Source organism: Papio anubis, chromosome 2 (genome assembly GCF_008728515.1).
Source record: "Papio anubis isolate 15944 chromosome 2, Panubis1.0, whole genome shotgun sequence".
Classification (NCBI taxonomy): domain Eukaryota; kingdom Metazoa; phylum Chordata; class Mammalia; order Primates; family Cercopithecidae; genus Papio; species Papio anubis.
Genome location: NC_044977.1, coordinates 107,623,987 through 107,642,136, shown reverse-complemented (window position 1 = coordinate 107,642,136; position 18,150 = coordinate 107,623,987). Strand labels below are relative to the sequence as shown.

At 42.0% G+C, this 18,150-nt stretch overlaps 1 protein-coding gene across 2 annotated transcripts in view; it reads right to left on the bottom strand.

The window, feature by feature from the left end:
• The window catches only part of MCF2L2 (MCF.2 cell line derived transforming sequence-like 2), a 253,043-nt gene that overhangs the window by 39,897 nt on the left and 194,996 nt on the right, over positions 1 to 18,150 (bottom strand). For both annotated transcript variants that reach the window (XM_003894766.5, XM_021934624.2), the window contains 6 exons: positions 12,271 to 12,337; positions 10,983 to 11,098; positions 9,600 to 9,669; positions 6,947 to 7,039; positions 6,171 to 6,263; positions 2,338 to 2,406 (listed from right to left, as the gene is read on the bottom strand). In XM_003894766.5, coding sequence (XP_003894815.3) covers positions 2,338 to 2,406; positions 6,171 to 6,263; positions 6,947 to 7,039; positions 9,600 to 9,669; positions 10,983 to 11,098; positions 12,271 to 12,337 — 508 coding nt within the window. The remainder of the gene's footprint in view (positions 1 to 2,337; positions 2,407 to 6,170; positions 6,264 to 6,946; positions 7,040 to 9,599; positions 9,670 to 10,982; positions 11,099 to 12,270; positions 12,338 to 18,150) is intronic.

The following is an 18,150-nucleotide window of genomic DNA, read 5'->3' as shown; positions in this document are numbered from 1 at the left end:
AAGAACTCCACAGAGGCTGCTATGTGGAAATTTACTAATGATTTACATGTAAAAGCCATAACATCATATTTGCACACTGAATCTCCCCCGACTCTGTTCTTCCTTCCTCCACTGTCCCTGGCCCTCCCCATATTGCACCACCATTACAGATTTGCACACTGAATCTCCCCCAACTCTGTTCTTCCTTCCTCCACTGTCCCTGGCCCTCCCATATTGCGCCCCATTACAGATTTGCACACTGAGATAAGCCAGCGCTCTGTACCTCCCAAACATAGAGACTCAGCATTCAGCGGAAAAGCAGTAACTAATTAAAGAGATCAATGTTCCAATTATAACCACAGTGACATTTAGGATGTGATTGGGATGATTGTTTCAGCTCAAAAGGCTTTTGCATGGGTTTGCGGTATTTTATCTCCCTGCTACTGACATGCTGTATTTATCTGTTACCTGGTAAATACACATAAAAAAATTTTTGGTTTATTCAATGTATTTTTTTAACATCTCAATTTCTACAATAAAGAACAGCTAGCCCCTTTGCTGCTCCCCATCTAGCCCTGACTCTTTTTGTGCTCTACAGCACAATGTAGTCAAAGGGTTTAATATTTTCTCAATCTATGCAGAAGCACTGGGTATTTGCATCTTTGGATGAGAGACATGAGTGACAGGGCTGGTGAATGGAACAGATCATGCTGCTGCCTCTGAACAACGTACCATGGATTCATCGCTTCTCATTCATAATAAAGAAGCTTCACTTCTTGGTAAGACTACAGACTCTCACCTGAATTTATTTTAACATCATCAATAAGGGATTAAGAGTTCTTGGCAGGGCGCAGTGGCTCATGCCTGTAATCCCAGCACTTTGGGAGGCCGAGGGCGGTGGATCACGAGGTCAGGAGTTCAAGACCAGCCTGGCCAACGTCATGAAATCCCATCTCTACTAAAAATACAAAAATTATCCAGGTATGGTGGTGGATGCCTGTAATCCCAGCTACTCAGGAGGCTGAGGCAGGATAATAGCTTGAACCTGGGAGGTCTCCACCTCTGCAGTGAGCTGAGACCATGCCATTGCACTCTAGCCTGGGTGACAGAGTGAGACTCTGTCTCAAAAAAATAAACAAATAAACAAATTTTTTTTAAAAGTTCTTATACCAGGCATCTTTCTCCTTACCTAACACTGAATGCTCAGTTTCCTTTCAGATCCTCACATGCTCCTATCCCCCTTCCTTCCACTAACCCTCCTTCACAAAACATGAGGTGGCTAGGGTTTTGAATTGTATAATATAGGTTTCAGAAAAATCCTTAAAAACATTATTAAACTCCTCTAACTAGGGGTAGCTCCTCTTGCTCCCGGCTGTAAAAATACTACCTGTGTCCTGAGCTGCTTCTGTTTTCAAGGGGTCCTTGTCATCCATTCTGAGCAGAAAGGGCATGCAAATGACTGACCCATGAGACATGTCTTAAGTGTTTATTGCTAAAACTAGAATATTCTATAGAAAATGGAAGAGAAACCCCACTGCTAAACCACAGATTTCTTTCCAACCTGGTGTGGTCACAGTCACCATTTCTTCTAAGGGAACTTTGGCAGACTCTTAGAGTTCACACACACACACACACACACACACACACACACACATACACACACAGAGGAGAACAAGGCATAACACATACAAATTAGATACACTAAGAGGTACAAAGAAGAAAACATAATCCTACCATTCAGGAAAACCATAGCAGACATTTTATCATATTTATTCACTTCCAGTCTTTTATGTATGCATTTTATGTATTTGCCTAATTTCGTTCCCATTAAAATTTTTTTTGGCTGGGCGCAGTGGCTCACGCCTGTAATCCCAGCACTTTGGAGGCCGAGGCGGGTGGATCACCTGAAGTCAAGAGTTCGAGACCAGCCTGGCTAACATGGCGAAACTCCGTCTCTACTAAAAATAAAAAAATTAGCTGGGCATGGTGGTGGGCACCTGTAATCCCAGCTACTTGGGAGGCTGAGGCAGGAGAATCGCTTGAACCCGGGAGGTGGAGGTTGCAGTGAGTCAAGATTGCACCATTGCACTCCAGCCTGGACAACAGAGTGAGATTCTGTTTGAAAAAAAAAAAAATTATGTGGAAGGAAGAAAATATATAACCACTTCCCTTTGGGCTGCAAATCCCTACTTTAAAATTGCCTTTGATTTTTTTCTTGACTATGAGTTATAGGATACATACAGTTTTAGGAAATCTAGACAATAAAGATCACAAAGTAAAATTGCTGTAAATCCTCTGACCCATAGACAAACACCATTAACAATCAGTTATATAAATGTAATATTTAATATCCAGTACCTTAGCCGAGCCTCCTAGTTCACCTGGGTCTAGCTCCATATCTTCAGGAGACTCGAAATCCAGCAGACCCTGCATTAACCCAAAAGTCTTGTTGAAAATTAAAATGTAGATTGCCATCAAAATGTAGATTGTCAACAAAATCTACTGTGCAAACTATCTGTCACCAGTGCTAAGCTGACTGAGAACGTGTGTAAATGTGTAAGAGGGAAAGAATAAATGATGTATTTGGCACAGGGTTCTTTCCACAAATCTAGAATCATATTGTACACCCTATTTTGTAGACTGCTTTTTCTCATTCAACAATATCTCATGAATATTTTCCCCTTATATTTTTCTAAAACATGGGCTTTGATTGTGGTAGCGTGTTATATTTTATAGATAAACCATAATCGAATTATAGTCCCCCTTATCATTAAACATTTAGGTTTAATAATATTTTTTACTATAATAATGATAATAACTTTTGTGCATTTTTCTTAAAGCTAAATTCCTAGAGTGGAATTGTAAATGTTAATAGTTTTGAGGCATATTTCCAAGTTCTTCACAGAAGGACTGTGTTCCTGCCAGCTATATAGGAAAGCTTGTCTCACCAGCCCCTAGCCTACAAGGGGTAGTACCATTTAATAAAAAATCTTTAACAATTGAATGAAAAGAGAAATCCTACCTCACTGTTGTTTTATTTTGACTTCCTTAGATAACTAGAGGTGTAGAACTTTAAAAAAAAAAATGTTTGCTACTAGTGGTGTTTATTCTTATGCAAACTGCTATGTCCTTTGCACATCTTTTTATTATAATTTCCAAGAGCACATGATTCATTAAGCATACTGACCATCTGTTACATATTTTGTTCACGTTTTCCCCAACGTTTCATGAGTCTTCGTCTTTAATGGTATAAGCTATCACTGATCACCCTCTCTCCAAGACCCCATGATCCTTTCTAAAGCATGAGGCAATCAGTCCAACATTCGTGCTCTGTCAAGCCAGCTCATGTGTGGCAGAAGCAAAATAAGCTCCGCCCCTTGGGATAAAGAAGGTCCTAGACAGGACTACAAGGTCTTTCCTTTCTTTGCAGGCATGCGATGGCCTGAGCTGGTTTCACAGGCACCAGCAAGCTTAGCTGTGGGGACGCTGCTCTGGTCTGCCTTGGGTAGCCCCCACAATTCCTCACAGACCCCCCGTGAAATATTTTGTAGTAATTCTATCTCTTGTTTCTTCAGTGAAAGGCAGCTAACAAAACCTTCTAAGTGCTTTTAACCTGTATTGTCTCATTTAATGCTCCCAACAAGCATTCCAGGAAAATACTATTATTATCTTAATTCTACAGGTGAGAAATCTGAGGCTGAGAGAGGTTAAGTAACTTGCCTGAGTTCACGCATCCTGGAAGGGTCAGAGCCTGGATTCAGACCCAGGTTGTTAAACTCTCGAGTCTGTGTTTCCAGTGACAATGTCCCACAGCCCTCTGCGTCTGGTACGAACCTAGCTCCTGTGTAAATGTCACCTCTGTGGGAAAGCTGGAGCCTAGACTGAGGGAGGGAGGACCATCACTTACGTCCTGCTCACTCCTCACTGGGCCCAGAGGTTGGACTTCTAGAATAGGAATGACAGTGACAATGGGACATGCAGAGGAGCATGAAGCCCTGAGTGAGTGCTGTGTCACACATGCTCCGAGGCGCTGCTCGCTGAAGGAAGCAGATCATTATCCTCATTTCTATGGTGGTGTGACAGTCTCGGTGTCTAAGATAACAGCTACGCATCATGCAGAGCTTCCTGGGCTGTGCCAAGCCCTCCGCATATGCTAATCATCTGCTTCATAACGATCTTACAGAGGAGGTTCTAGTACCCTCATTTTACATAGAGGAACACTAAGGCCCAAGAGGTCAAGGTCTTGTAACTGACAAATGGCAGAGTATGCTGAGGCTGAAACTGCTAATGGAAAGCTTGAAAGGAGTAACTTTGAAAAAAAAATTTTTTTTTTTTTTTTTGAGACAGAATGTCCCTCTGTTGCCTAGGCTGGAGTGCAGTGGCGCAATCTCGGCTCACTGCAAGCTCCGCCTCCCAGGTTCACGCAATTCTCCTGCCTCAGCCTCCCGAGTAGCTGGCACTACAGGCACCCACCACCACGCCTGGCTAATTTTTTTTATTTTTAGTAGAGACGGGATTTCACCTTGTTAGCCAGGATGGTCTCGATCTCCTGACCTCGTGATCTGCGCACCTTGGCCTCCCAAAGTGCTAGGATTACAGGTGTGAGCCACCACACTGGGCCTTAAATTATTTTTACAGATGAGGTCTCGCTATGTTGCCCAGGTTAGCCTTGAACTCCTGGACTCAGGGATGCTCCTGCCTCTGCCTCCCAAGTAGCTGGGACTACAGGTGTGTGTCATCATGTCTGGCCTGAAAGGGGTAACTTTTTCTGAGGGGAGATTGTTGGGCAATGAGCTTAACCTTCCTGAGCCTCAGTTTTTTCACAGTCCAGAGCATGGCTGGTATGTCTGATTGTGGGGATTAAATAAGAAATACTGTAATCCCAGCACTTTGGGAGGCTGAGGTGGGTGGATCACAAGGTCAGGAGTTCAAGACCAGCCTGACCAACGTGATGAAACTCTGTCTCTACTAAAAATACAAAAATTAGCCAGGCATGGTGGCATGCCTGTAATCCCAGCTACTTGGGAGGCTGAGGCAGGAGAATCGCTTGAACCTGGGAGGCAGAGGTTGCAGTGAGCTGAGATTGCGCCACTGTACTTCAGCCTGGGCAGAGTCTCACTCTGTCTCAAAAAAAAAAAAAAACTTTGGGAGGCTGAGACGGGCGGATGACGAGGTCAGGAGATCAAGACCATCCTGGCTAACACGGTGAAACCCCGCCTCTACTAAAAAAAAATACAAAAACCTAGCCGGGCGAGGTGGCGGGTGCCTGTAGTCCCAGCTACTCGGGAGGCTGAGGCAGGAGAATGGCGTAAACCTGGGAGGCGGAGCTTGCAGTGAGCTGAGATCCAGCCACTGCACTCCAGCTGGGCGACAGAGCGAGACTCCGTCTCAAAAAAAAAAAAAAAAAAAAAAAGAAGAAATACACATGAGGAAGCACCCAGTAAACAGTAGGTGCTTGTTTTTGTTTGTTTGTTTTTTTATTAAGAGACAGTGGCCACTGGGCAAGAGCTACCTAAATGCCTCATAGAGGTTAATTCAACAGACAACTTACCACGGTGGCCCAAACCTTTCCCTCAAGCTCACACATGGAAAACCAGCCATGATAGGCCCTCAAATCCTGTTTAGGGTGTCTGAGAATGCTTGCCTGCAGATGTGCTAGTGTCAGTGACTTATCACTAAGGAGGGGCAAAGGTCAGAGAGACAGAGAGAGAGAGAGAACCACTTAGGGGTTCAGGGTTCAGATATAGCAAAGTTCATTCTGTTAGGCTGCTCTCAGGGTAAGATCCTAAATCTAAGAATGGAGGTCAGCGCTGCAAAAGGAGAGAAGACTTCAGTTTTGTCTTCTCCCTTCCATAAGTTAAAAAGCCCATAAAACAGTAACTTTGTGGAAAATCACACTCTCGCTCCCAAAGAGCTCTCCTCCCCTAAGCCAGGCTCCTTAGTGATTCATGCCCTGAGCTACACATTAGACTAGTGAGGCCCTCAGGTGCCCTCCAACTCTATGATTCTTTGGTCTTACTCCACCTTGAAGAGGGCTGATTTAGAGTTGGAGGAAAAGAAAAAGCCGGCAGGATGGACACATCTTCAGCCTTAGAAGACCAAGGCACAGCTCTACATGCATAATGACAAGGGCACCATAGTGCAGGTGCCTGGTTTCCCACAATGGAAAAGCACTGTCTCATTGATTTTACCTTCAACAGCATCTGGTATTTTATAAGTCTCTGGCTTGGTCCTTTAAGATACTTAAAAAGAGGGAGATTGTGATCCAGTTGGCGCTGGCATACCTTTAAAAGCCAAATAGAAACAACATAAAACAAACAATACACACAGAATAAAAGTGGCAGCATTTAGGTACAAAACACAGAATTGCTTTTCCTGGACAATAGGGGCAGCTCTGTCGAGCAGCTCCATAAGGCTGTGGGGTTGTTCTGTCCCCTAGGAACGGTGCGTGAAATAAGAGAAAGAGGAAAGAGGACGGTTTGGCTAAGATTTTTACAGGCATCTAGGGAAGCAGAACCATTTATTTCTTTTAGAAAGCAAGTTCACTAGAAAACAGTGGGGCATTTCAAGTCCTTCTGAAAAGAAGGCTGCCTGTCTTCAAGCTGGGGGCCGCCAGAGTCTATTCAGGCCATCTGGAGCCTGAAGGATACAGATGGTTTGTAGATATCATTCCAGGTAGCCCAAAGTGTGATATTTTTGACTTAGTTTCATTTAAAAAACCCATCCTAGAAGAAGACACTGGTTTTCTCACCAGATATAGGTGCTCCTCACAGGCCTATCCCATAGAGACCAAAGGCTGTGTCGAAACTTTTCATGTGTAATTTCAAAGTATGGGACACTTTAAGTAAACATAAATCCCAATGTCTAATTCCTCTCCCTAGTCCCACTTTTGATTTCTTTAACAACTTGATGCATAGAAACATTTTCCAGGAACAATCTGTGGGAGACTCTGTCTTCTCAACATTACCCCAAAGTAGGCGCAGTCTTGACACTCTTGCCAGATTGCCCTAGCTCGGGGCAGATTCTTATGGTATTTAAAATATATCTGAAGATCTTCTTTCTAGGTGGGAAAAAATTAGAACAAATTAATCAGGTAGCATTTTTCAGTAAGTGGACAGGATAACACAGTTTATTCATTCATTCAACAAGCCAGAGTACTCTAATATGTAAGGAATTGGGGGTGCACAGTAAGTAATCTTATGTTGGGATGCGTGTGTGATGGAGAGAGAAACAGAAGGCTATAAACAACCATAACTACTGGACATAGATGGGCACAGAGTGCTCTGGGAACATCTACAAGGGCTATTGGTAAATACATAAGTAGACTCACAAACAGGAATTGGTTTTTATCTTTATCATTCTTTTCCTGCCCTTTGTCCAGGACATCGACATCTCCCCACAACAGGTCTGCAATGAGTAGTAAAACTGACAGAAAAGAGGCTGGTGGTTGATGGCCCCCTCTTTTCTCTCCCTACCCGTTCCTTGTGGTCATCGTGACACCAACCCTACAAAGAAGCCCAAGAAACAACCAAAAGATGGAAACATGCCAGAGGGGAGATGTGGTAGACTGGGCAACCAATATGGATCTCAGTGATTTGGGCAACCCTCAAAGTGACAGGCTCTGCCTCAAACATCACTTTCAACCTGCAGCACAAGACTCTGAGACAGGAAATGTTATGTGACTGTTTCGGAACTGGAGAGCAAGGAGGACTCAAGGTGCTGCTCAATCTGTATTCTCATGGTATCAAAGACGCTGAGAGGTAGGCACACATCTGCCAATATCCCAGAGAGAAAGCACACTTCAAGCCTCTGGAGTCAGCCTGCCAGCTTCACTTGCTCTACCAGGGAGCCTGGCCCACAGCGGCTGTGCTGGCCACAGATCCCATGCCACTCTGGTGGAGAGGCCCATGCAGCCACCTCCTTGCTGAAGTCTGTGTCCCTGTCCTGCTCAGCCCAACTGTGGATTTCCATCATGCCAACACAGATGATTTCTTCTGTAGCAGCTTCAATGATGCCTGTTCGACTCCCAAATACATTACTATAGTGAATGACTTCCATTTCTATAGCTCTTGCTTTGTCCCAAGAGGTTGTAAGTGGTCACTTTAGCATAAGAACTACAGCAACCGTCCTTTGCTATTCCCTCCAGGAAAAAAATGACACATACACTTAAGACAGATGGCCCTTGAAAAATGTTCAGACCGGTTAAGGAGCTAGAACAGTAACTCAGAGCTTAACACCTATGATGAGGTGACATGGAAAGCCATACGGGGCCACCAAAGGGCTCTGAGCATTGAAGATTCCTTCTCTCCATTAATGTCAAATATCTTGAAACCTGGGGGCTTTGTTTGCTTCCAGTTATCATAAGTATTGCTCTCAGCCTCAGTCATAATATGAGTTGCTTACAACTTTAAGTTGTTTGATCTGTTGCCTTGGGTTCACAAAAAGAAAAATAAGAAAGAGAATGAGAAGGACTAGTTGAGAAAGAGAGGAGAAATGAGAACCATTTAGAAGGCACGGGGCGTCAGGATCATCTCTATGGTCACATCCTAGAAAGCACTTGGTGGGGAATGGTGTTGGGTGAAACATTTCTCTGTGGCAGCTCCCACTGGCCCAGACAGCCTATTTGTTGCCTAAAACAGGATGGAGAAACAGGGAAAGAAGGAGGAAGTATGGGAGGTGGGAAGAAGGGGTAGTTGGAGGTATGTTGTAGGCCAAGACATTCACAAATTGAGTACTAAGCCTAAAAGAGGTTGTAGATTTAAAATTTTCTAATCATCCTCTATGTTGTAAAAAATAGAATGGAAATAAAATGTATTTTCTGAGATTTTTAGTTTAACACCAATGCTTCTCCTCTTGAGAGCATTAATACAGCTTTATTGTGGGACTCTAACCTCACTGTATGATTCTTGTTTTAAAACATAGTTGAGTCATTCAGAAGAGTAACCTCTGCTTTGGGGACAATGGATGGCCAGCCTTCCATTTCATGGGGCTATGCAGGAAGCCAGGCTTGCAGTTACTCCCGCATATCAGTGTGAGCTCAGTCAAATTGTACTCATTCTCACCTTGGATAAAGTCAAATAAAGTTGGGAGGCCAACTCATGTTTTCCATTCAAAGGGCAGATACAAGATACACTGTCTTGGCAAATTTCAAGTATACAGTGCAGTATTATTCCATGATAGTCGCCATGCTGTGCATTACATCTCCAGAACTTGCTCATCTCATAACTGCAAGTTTGTACCCTGTGACCAACATCTCCCTACTTCCTTTAGACTTCAGCCCCTGGAAACCACCCTTCTACTTCAATGATATAAAATCAACTTTTTTAGATTATATATAATACATATATATATATACACATACACACACACAATGGTAATGAATGTATTCATTAACTTGATTGTGGTAATCATTTCACAGGGTGTAAGTATATCAAACCATCAAGTTGTATAGTTTGAATATATGCGATTTTTATTTGCCAATTATATTTCAGTAAAGCTTGGAGTGGGGGGGGAAGCAGATATGTTTTTAGACCATTGGTGTTTCCATTTGTCCTTACCTCTTAATACAGAAAAGTAAGGCCTGACTTTAACATGGTTATTTACTGGGAGCACAGACTTACTCTCTTGAGAAAGCAATGTGCCAGAAGTTCAGGGTTCTCAGCACACTTTTCCAACTCTTTTAGAAAAGTCCTGGAAAAATAAAAGTATACAAGTAAGAATGTTTTGATTTTTACATGCAGATAATTATTTTTTTAAGTACAATCACATAAGGTTTTAAGAGGTGCCTACAAAAATGTTCTCCAGGCCTTCTTGCTCTTACCTTGTCTTCTACACATTGATTCAGAAAAAAAAAGCTGTATTCTGAGGCATTACTACAATTACCCTGAAATCACTCACAACTTTAATTTGTTTGATCTGTTGCCTTAGGTTCACAAAAAGAAAACTAAGAAAGAGAATGAGAAGGACTAGTTGAGAAAGAGAGGAGAAACGACAACTACTTAGAAGGCACAGCGGGTCAGGATCATCTCAAATTATCAGAACACAGCTGTTCTGGTAATTCTAAGCACTAGTCATAGACAGACTGGATACACTCACTGATGCTCCCTGTTACATGAAAACAACGTTCATAAGAACTGTTGCTGCTGCTGTTGCTATTACTAATATCATTGAGAGCTTACTATAAGCCAGGCATAAGCTAAGTGCTCCTCAAATAATATCTCATTTAATCCTCAACCAAACCCTGCAAGATAGGGTTTCATAAATATAAAACCTGGGGCTCAAAGACGCTACATAACTTCTCTGGGGAAATTAGCGGAAGTGGGTTTCCATTTTAATTTTGTGTCTGACCAATGGACGAGGGATGGGGTTAGGAAACAACTGTGGTTCAATTCACCAAGCAGCTTTTCTCCCTCTGTGAATTAGGTGTGCAATCTTGGGGTCATCATAGCAAATAAAGAGAGTCAACATGTTACCATTCCCACATGTGTAACATGAAAGGGTTTGAAGATGATTTCCAAAGTCCCTTATTCCTGCAATTCTCTAGAACTCAGTATCTAAGCAGCCCTGGGTCAAAAGTACAACTTGTTTGAGCAGTCAGCATTTTCTAACAGCCTAGTTCCCAGCATCCCCTTATGATAATGGTATGTAGATGTGTATCTTGGTCATCTTTGTATTCTCAATGCTGAGCACAGTGCCTGGCATAGAACAGGTACTCAAAAAATGCTGATGCATAAATAAATAAACAAAGGAACACTCAACTGCATACAATATGGATGTCTGACACCAGGTGCATGCTCCTTTGATGCCTCTTCCCTTCCTCCCCAGGGATCCTGTGGGGCTTCTCCTCCCCTTTCACTCCAACCCACCCCAATCCAATCCACTGACTCCAAACCACTAGCTTAAACCTGAAAACATCTAAGCATTTTCATCCCCCAGTTCCATCAGTTTCATTTCCACCCTTCTCTTACTCTCCATTCTTTCTGATAACATGAATTATTATATACCTGTTGTGAAATTCGTAAAGTTCGCTAATATTCCCAAAGAGAAAGTCCTTGTTATTCTGAAGAACATCTGGAATTAGATGCTTTAGCCAGATAAAATCCATTGGAGTGATATATCCCTGCAGAGGTGGAAACAAGGTAGGTGTTACAAACAGGAACATACCAGAGATCATCTGAATTAGCTACTCCAAAAACCAAAACTTTAGTGAAATAATTGAAGAATATAGCACACTTGTTTCTTGAAAGCTATTGTATCGAGTACTTTCTTTTGATATCATTTTCCTCATGTGCCCACTTTCAGAAGGAGATGGCTTAATGGCAATGATAATAAAATGGCATTTTTGTGGGAAGAGCAAATACATTTAAAAATGTTTGTGTTACACAGGTTTAATGTAAAAGAAGGGAAAATGTACCCATTGTTTTGTGACCTGATACAATTGCTATGACTATTATGATTATTATTATTTTTGAGACGAAGTTTTGCTCTTCTTGCCCAGGCTGGAGGGCAATGGCGTGGTCTCGGCTCACTGCAACCTCCATCTCCCATGTTCAAGTGATTCTCCTGTTTCAGACTCCCAAGTAGCTGGAATTACAGGCATGTACCACCACACATGGCTAATTTTTGTATTTTCAGTAGAGACGGGGTTTCACCATGTTGGCCAGGCTGGTCTCGAACTTCTGATCTCAGGCGATCCACCTGCCTCGGCCTCCCAAAGTGTTGGGATTACAGGTGTGAGCCACTGCGCCCAGCCCAATAATAATTGTTTAATATCTGAATAATGTTTATTCAGCATATATATCATAATTTACTAAACATTCCCTTTTTATTGGACATTTGGGTTGCTTCTAATATTTTATTGTAAAAATGTGATTATAAATAATTGTGTACATATAATTTTTTCCTTAAGACTATTCCCTTAGGAAAATAGGGGAAACATGCATTTTTACTCTTAAGAAAAAAGGCTACTTAAAAAAAAACAAGAAATAATCTTCCCTTATTAAAGTATCAGGAACACTTATAATATCCTTTGTAGGCAAGAAGATGGTAAACCTGTTTGGGCATTGCTGGAATCAGTGTGAACTGGCATAATTCTTTGGAAACTATTTGGCTACACGGATCAAGAAACCACAGGAATGCTCTTATTCCTACTGGAGACACTTGTAATATTTTAAGACCTGAGATCTTGGTGGGAATTCTGAAGACTTATGGCAACTATTTTGAGTCTTTTTGAACAACAAAATGTCTGCAGTTTGAATATATGCTTGATACCCACTCCCCAAATCTACTTACATCAATTATGCTTTTAATCTCTTTTATATAAATCTCTTCAGTCTCAAGCAAGTCATGTATAATGCGCCTGAATCGCAGCAGCAGGTGGGAGGGTGAAAGAGAGAGAGACAGGGAGGGGAGAGTGTTCTTTTAGAATTCTGTTAGAATAATGCTCATCAATACAGTTTCCCTTTAGTGGCTCACCTACTTAGTTTCTGGTCAGTTCATTCTGTTCTATTGAACACCCAAGGTCAGCATCTCACAAACGCATACTGTGATCACACTGGTATCAAGAAGAAACAGCAAGGTTAGAGAACTCAAAATCCTTTAGGCAGCCAGTGAATGACCTGTCCTTTGGGTGGGCCATACAGTGTGGGGGTCAAGAAGGGAGATGTTGGAGTCAGAAATACCAGGTTTGGATCCTTAGTCAAGGAAGGTCTGCCTGACCCTGTCCCCACACCCTACATTGTATACGTTGTATAAGTGGTTTCCTAGATTTTCTCTCCAGCTTTCTGCTCACATCAAGATTTTTTTCCTTTTAAGAGATAGGGTCTTGCCCTGTTGCCCAGTACAGTGAGTACAGTGGTATGATCATGGCTCACTGTAGCCTCAAACTGCTGGGCTCCAACAACCCTTCCACCTCAGCCTCCCAAGTAGCTAGGGCTACAGATGTGCACCACTATGCCCAGCTAATGCCTTTTTTTTTTTTTTTTTTTTTTTGGTAGAGATGAGGTCTTGCTATGTTACCCAGGCTGGTCTCAAACTACTACTTTCAAGCAATCCTCCTGCCTTGGCTTCCCAAACTGCTGAGACTATAGGTGTGAGACAGTGTGCGAGGCCCTCACATCCAGATCTTTGACCCATATGGATGTATTTTGTTGTACATGGCGTTAGATGGATGCTAGCTCCTTCCTCTGGCATTGGATGTTTCACCATGATTTCCTAAGGCAAAAGGTATGAGTTCTGTCTGCTTCTGTCAAGGAAGGCAGGTGGAACATGTGGTGGGCAGAATTAAAGACGGTCCCCAAGACTTCTGGCCCCACTGCACATACACCTCTTCCAATCAAACACTAATTTAGGGGCTGCTGTGGAAGGCTTTTACAGTTCATTTGATAGGTAATCCACTTGGGCTTGTCCTAATCACATGAACTCAGTTTTGGGTCTAGAGGTCAGAGATTGGAAGCACAAAAAGGATTCAACACAAAGGAGATTCCCCTTTGCTGACTTTTGAGATGGAGGGGGCCAGATGGAATGGAATGTGGGCAGCCATAGGAACTGAGAGTGGCTCCCAGCTGACAGGCAGCAAGGAAGGGAAATCAGTCCTATAGTTGCAAGGAACCAAGTCCTGCCACAACCACATGAACTTAGAAGAGGATCCAGAGCTCCACGTGAAAACACAGCCAACACCTTGACTTTAGTCTTGTGGGACTCCTGTCCCAGGGAAACTGTGAGTCTCCTAAGTTTGTGGTCAGTTTTTATAGAGCAATAGAAAACCAGTAGAAAGAGTGAGGCCAGTCCCCACATCTATCCCAGACAGACTTTCTTTCTCTCCTTAGGCTACGTGGCCATATTTATTATTTCTTTTAGGGGTCCAAGTAGATGAGTGTTTATACATGTGTCCTTGTGTAGAATATATGTATTTATTCCTGTGAACTACTGATGGATTATCTATTAAATGGCAGCCTCTCCTAGAAAATGATTTGTTTTTCTCTCATAAAAATGAATGTGGCAAGACACAAATGATCCAAAAGAAAAAAATGGGAAAGGACACAAAATAGGAGATTCACACAAATATTCAAATGGCTATTAGGCTTGTGGAAAAAATACTCAGTACATACATTCAATAAAGGCATATCTTAAAAAAGCAACAATTTTCATCTATTAGAATATTAAACATTTCAAACCTCAAAGAAAGACAGGTAAATGAGGGTGTGGAAAAACCCTCAGACAATATTGGTAAAATGTATAAATTTGTGCAAGCTCTTTGGAAGGTAATTTGGAAACATCTCATGGAAAAGTAAAACACATGCTCCTTGGTTCAGTAATTTCACTTCTAGGAATATTCATTGTTTGCAATTAGGACAATATAACTTCAACAACAACCAGATATAAACTGGTTACTTAAATGCTCATCAAAAAATTATGGTACGTAGGCCGGGCATGGTGGTTCACATCTGTAATCCCAGCACTCTGGGAGGCCGAGGCAGGTGGATTACTTGAGGCCAGGAATTCGAGACCAGCCTGCCCAACATGGTGAAACCCTGTCTCTACTAAAAATACAAAAAATTAGATGAGTATGGTGGTGCATGCTTGCAATCCCAGCTACTTGGGAGGATGAAGCAGGATAATCACTTGAACCCAGGAGGTCGAGACTACAGTGAGCCAAGATCACACCATTGTGCTCCAGTCTGGGCGACAAGAGTGAAACTCCGTCTCAAAAAAAAAAAAGAAAAAAAGTATATATATATACATATATATATATATATATATATATATATATGGAACATACACATAATGAAATACCACACAATTATTAAAAAGAATGAGGCTGACTGAAACATTGATATGACAGAGGCCAGGTATTTTCAGTGAAAAAACAAAGCAAGATGTAGACAAGTAAGCATAGCATGACTATTTATGTAAAAAATGAGTATGTAGAAATATACATAAAATTGTATATGCTCAGAAAATTTATGCAAAGAAACTTAACACGTGATTGCTTTTGGAGAGTGGTACTGAAAGCTAAAATATGAAGAATTTCTACATCTTACTCTATACCCTTCTACAATGTTTTTTTAAGTGAAACATTTACTGCTTTTATAATGGAAAAATAGGGTTTATATAATATTTTAAAATGAATGTTACTGGAGGTAATGATAAGTAAACCCTATTTGATAGATATAAATTCATACAATTCACATATTTTACAGTTCATTATTCTTTCTTATAATCATTTTTGTGTCTATTTATAAATACTTGTTATAAGACAAGACTGATAAACAAGATGCACCACAGAGGATGTAATTTCCCGAAGTCTAAAACTCCCAAAAAGTTACTTTAACATCATACTTTACTAAGTCACTGAGAAAGAGGTTCCTGTGCCTTTTATAAATCACCCTAAAACAACGACGGTTTCTATGTCAGAAGGAAGTACAGGTCTCGACACCAATATGTTTCTATGAGCCACGGCATCCAGGGGGACTACGGCAACAGTTAAGCATTCATGGAAAACTTGAGTACAATCAGCCTCTTATGCCTTCATGAAGCATTGGGCTTAAGCAACTTGGCAAGTTGGCTTCAGGATGCATTGACGATTAAAGGAAGTCAGAAGGCAGAAATAACCAGGAGGTGGGCAGAAGTCAAGGTTATTATCCAAAGATGATCTATGAACTTAAGAGACTCTTAGGAGCTTTTAGGACTCTAATACAGGAAAATATTCACATCTCTGAAGAAAAAGAAATCCCTTGGTCATATTCTGCATAATAGTTTGGAAAATAGTCTAGAAATCTTATCCAACTGCTTCATTTTACCTGTTGGAGTGCAACAGATAAAATGCCAATGACAAGAATTCCACTGAAGAATGTAGGCAAATCAATATTCATTCAGTACATTCAAATTAATATATAACTTTAAAAAGAGCCCTCACACCACAGTTAGGCCATTGTTTTTGCTTTCTTCTCCTGTTTGCCTTTCAGCTACCTTTATAAAACAGGAGAAAATGTATGACTCTTACTGATGATTCCCTGCTTTATTATTCTAAAGCAAGCTCGTCCGACCTGCGGCCTGTGGGCCACATGTGGCCCAACACAAATTTGTAAACTTTCTTAAAACGTTATGAGATTTTTTTCGTGATTTTTTTTAAGCTCATCAGCTATCGTTAGTGTTAATGTTTTTGTTTGTTTGTTTGTTTGAGATGAGTCTTGCTTTGTTGCCAGGCTGGAGTGCAGTGGCACAATCGCGGCTCACTGCCCACTCTGCCTCCCAGGTTCGAGCAATTCCCCTGCCTCAGACTCCTGAGTAGCTGGGACTACAGGTGTGCACCAACATGCCCAGCTAACTTTTTGTATTTTAGTAGAGATGGGGTTTTACCATGTTGGCCAGGATGGTCTTGATCTCCTGACCTCGTGATCCACCCTCCTTGGTCTTCCAAAGTGCTGGGATTACAGGCGTGAGCCACCGTGCCTGGCCAGTGTTAATGTATTTTATGTGTGGCCCAAGACAATTCTTCTTCTTCCGGTGTGGCCCAGGAAAGCCAAAAGATTGGACACCCCTATTCCAAAGCATGTAACTTTATTCACAGAAAAGACTCTCAAGGATTTACCACCTAAAGTCATCAAGTGTATATCATGCAGATGAACAACAGAAAACACTGGAGTATTCAAGTAATTAAAAAACCTTTCAGCACCAACAGCAATTTCTGTCCTGATGGCAATCTACTCAGAGCTAGAGGACTGCACTTAGGATATCAAAGGGAGATTAGGATGCAAGAGCAGCCTGCACTAAGGTACTCTGCGTTAGTTTACTTTGTTTTACATTTCAAAATAGATGCTGCCCTTAGCTCATTAAAGGGGAAACGCAGGCAAAATGTGTTTTAAAGGAATGTTTCTTCTCTGAAGCCATATTTCAGGGTAGCATGAAAACGGAGCTTTGGTTATCTGGTTCCATTCTACATGACACCTCATGCTTGTTTCAAATGACACCACAACCAAGGGGCAGGAATGAAAGGAATATGCTTTAAAAAAATGCAATCCTCTTTAGCAAGAGAGATCATTAAAATAGATACATGTTAGGATTTCCTGATAAGTTTCTTCTTTGTTCATGTGCCCTCCTCTGCTCCCGCTTTGAACTACTGCCCCTGTCACACACACACACCCCTCCTCGGTTCTCAGTTCTCCAATGGAAGAGTATCCTTTGGGATTCCCGTCCACCAGAGGTCTATTTTTGCTCATTATTGTCAACACAGTTTGCCTTCAAGAGTTTTCAGTTCCTCCTGCTATCCTATCACCACATTATGCATGTCAGAAAGCATTACAGATTTCTACTTTTTAAGAATCTGAACTCAGATTTCCAGGCTTCTGTCCTTCCTGTCCCATGCTGTTGACTCTCCCACATCTTTGTCTTCCTCCTAGACCTTTGGTCATTCTTGAGCCCACGCTGCCAATGGGCTATATCATTTTCACCTGGATACCTCCCAGACACCTCAGTCACATCAAGTTGAAATAGAACTAATCAGACAGAAGTAGCATGTGTATCAGTGGAACTGACATTTTTCTACAGTCCCTAAAACACAGTTGTTGTTTCAAAATTCCCCCTCCATCATTCTCATATCTCCCTTATATTCTGTCACCCAGGCTCCTTATATCATCTCTCAACATGCTTCCTGGGTGACTACTGACTCTCCACTTCTGGTGACACCCTGCAGTGCAAGCTTTCAATTCCTGCCATTTAAACACTTTAGTGCACTCATAGAAGCTCACCCTTACTTCTGAGATTTCTCTTCCCCCAGTCTATTTTGCAGACCACCAGACTATGCCCTTCCAAAAGCTCCTTTGAGAGAGAGTTTCATCCTTGTTGCCCAGGCTGGAGTGCAATGGCAAGATCTTGGCTCCCTGCAACCTCCACCTCTCAGGTTTAAGCGATCCTCATGCCTCAGCCTCCCCAGTAGCTGGGGTTAAAGGTGCCTGCCACCATACCTGGCTAAATTTTGTATTTCTAGTAGAGATGGGGTTTTACGATGTTGGCCAGGCTGGTCTCGAACTCCTGACCTCAGGTGATCTGCCACCTAGGCCTCCCAAAGTGCTGGGATTACAGGTGTGAGAAACCGTGCCCAGTCCCCCAAAGCTCCATTTTTATCCTGTCATCATTCTCTCTCTTCAAGAACTTGCCCAGAGCTGCCAGAGT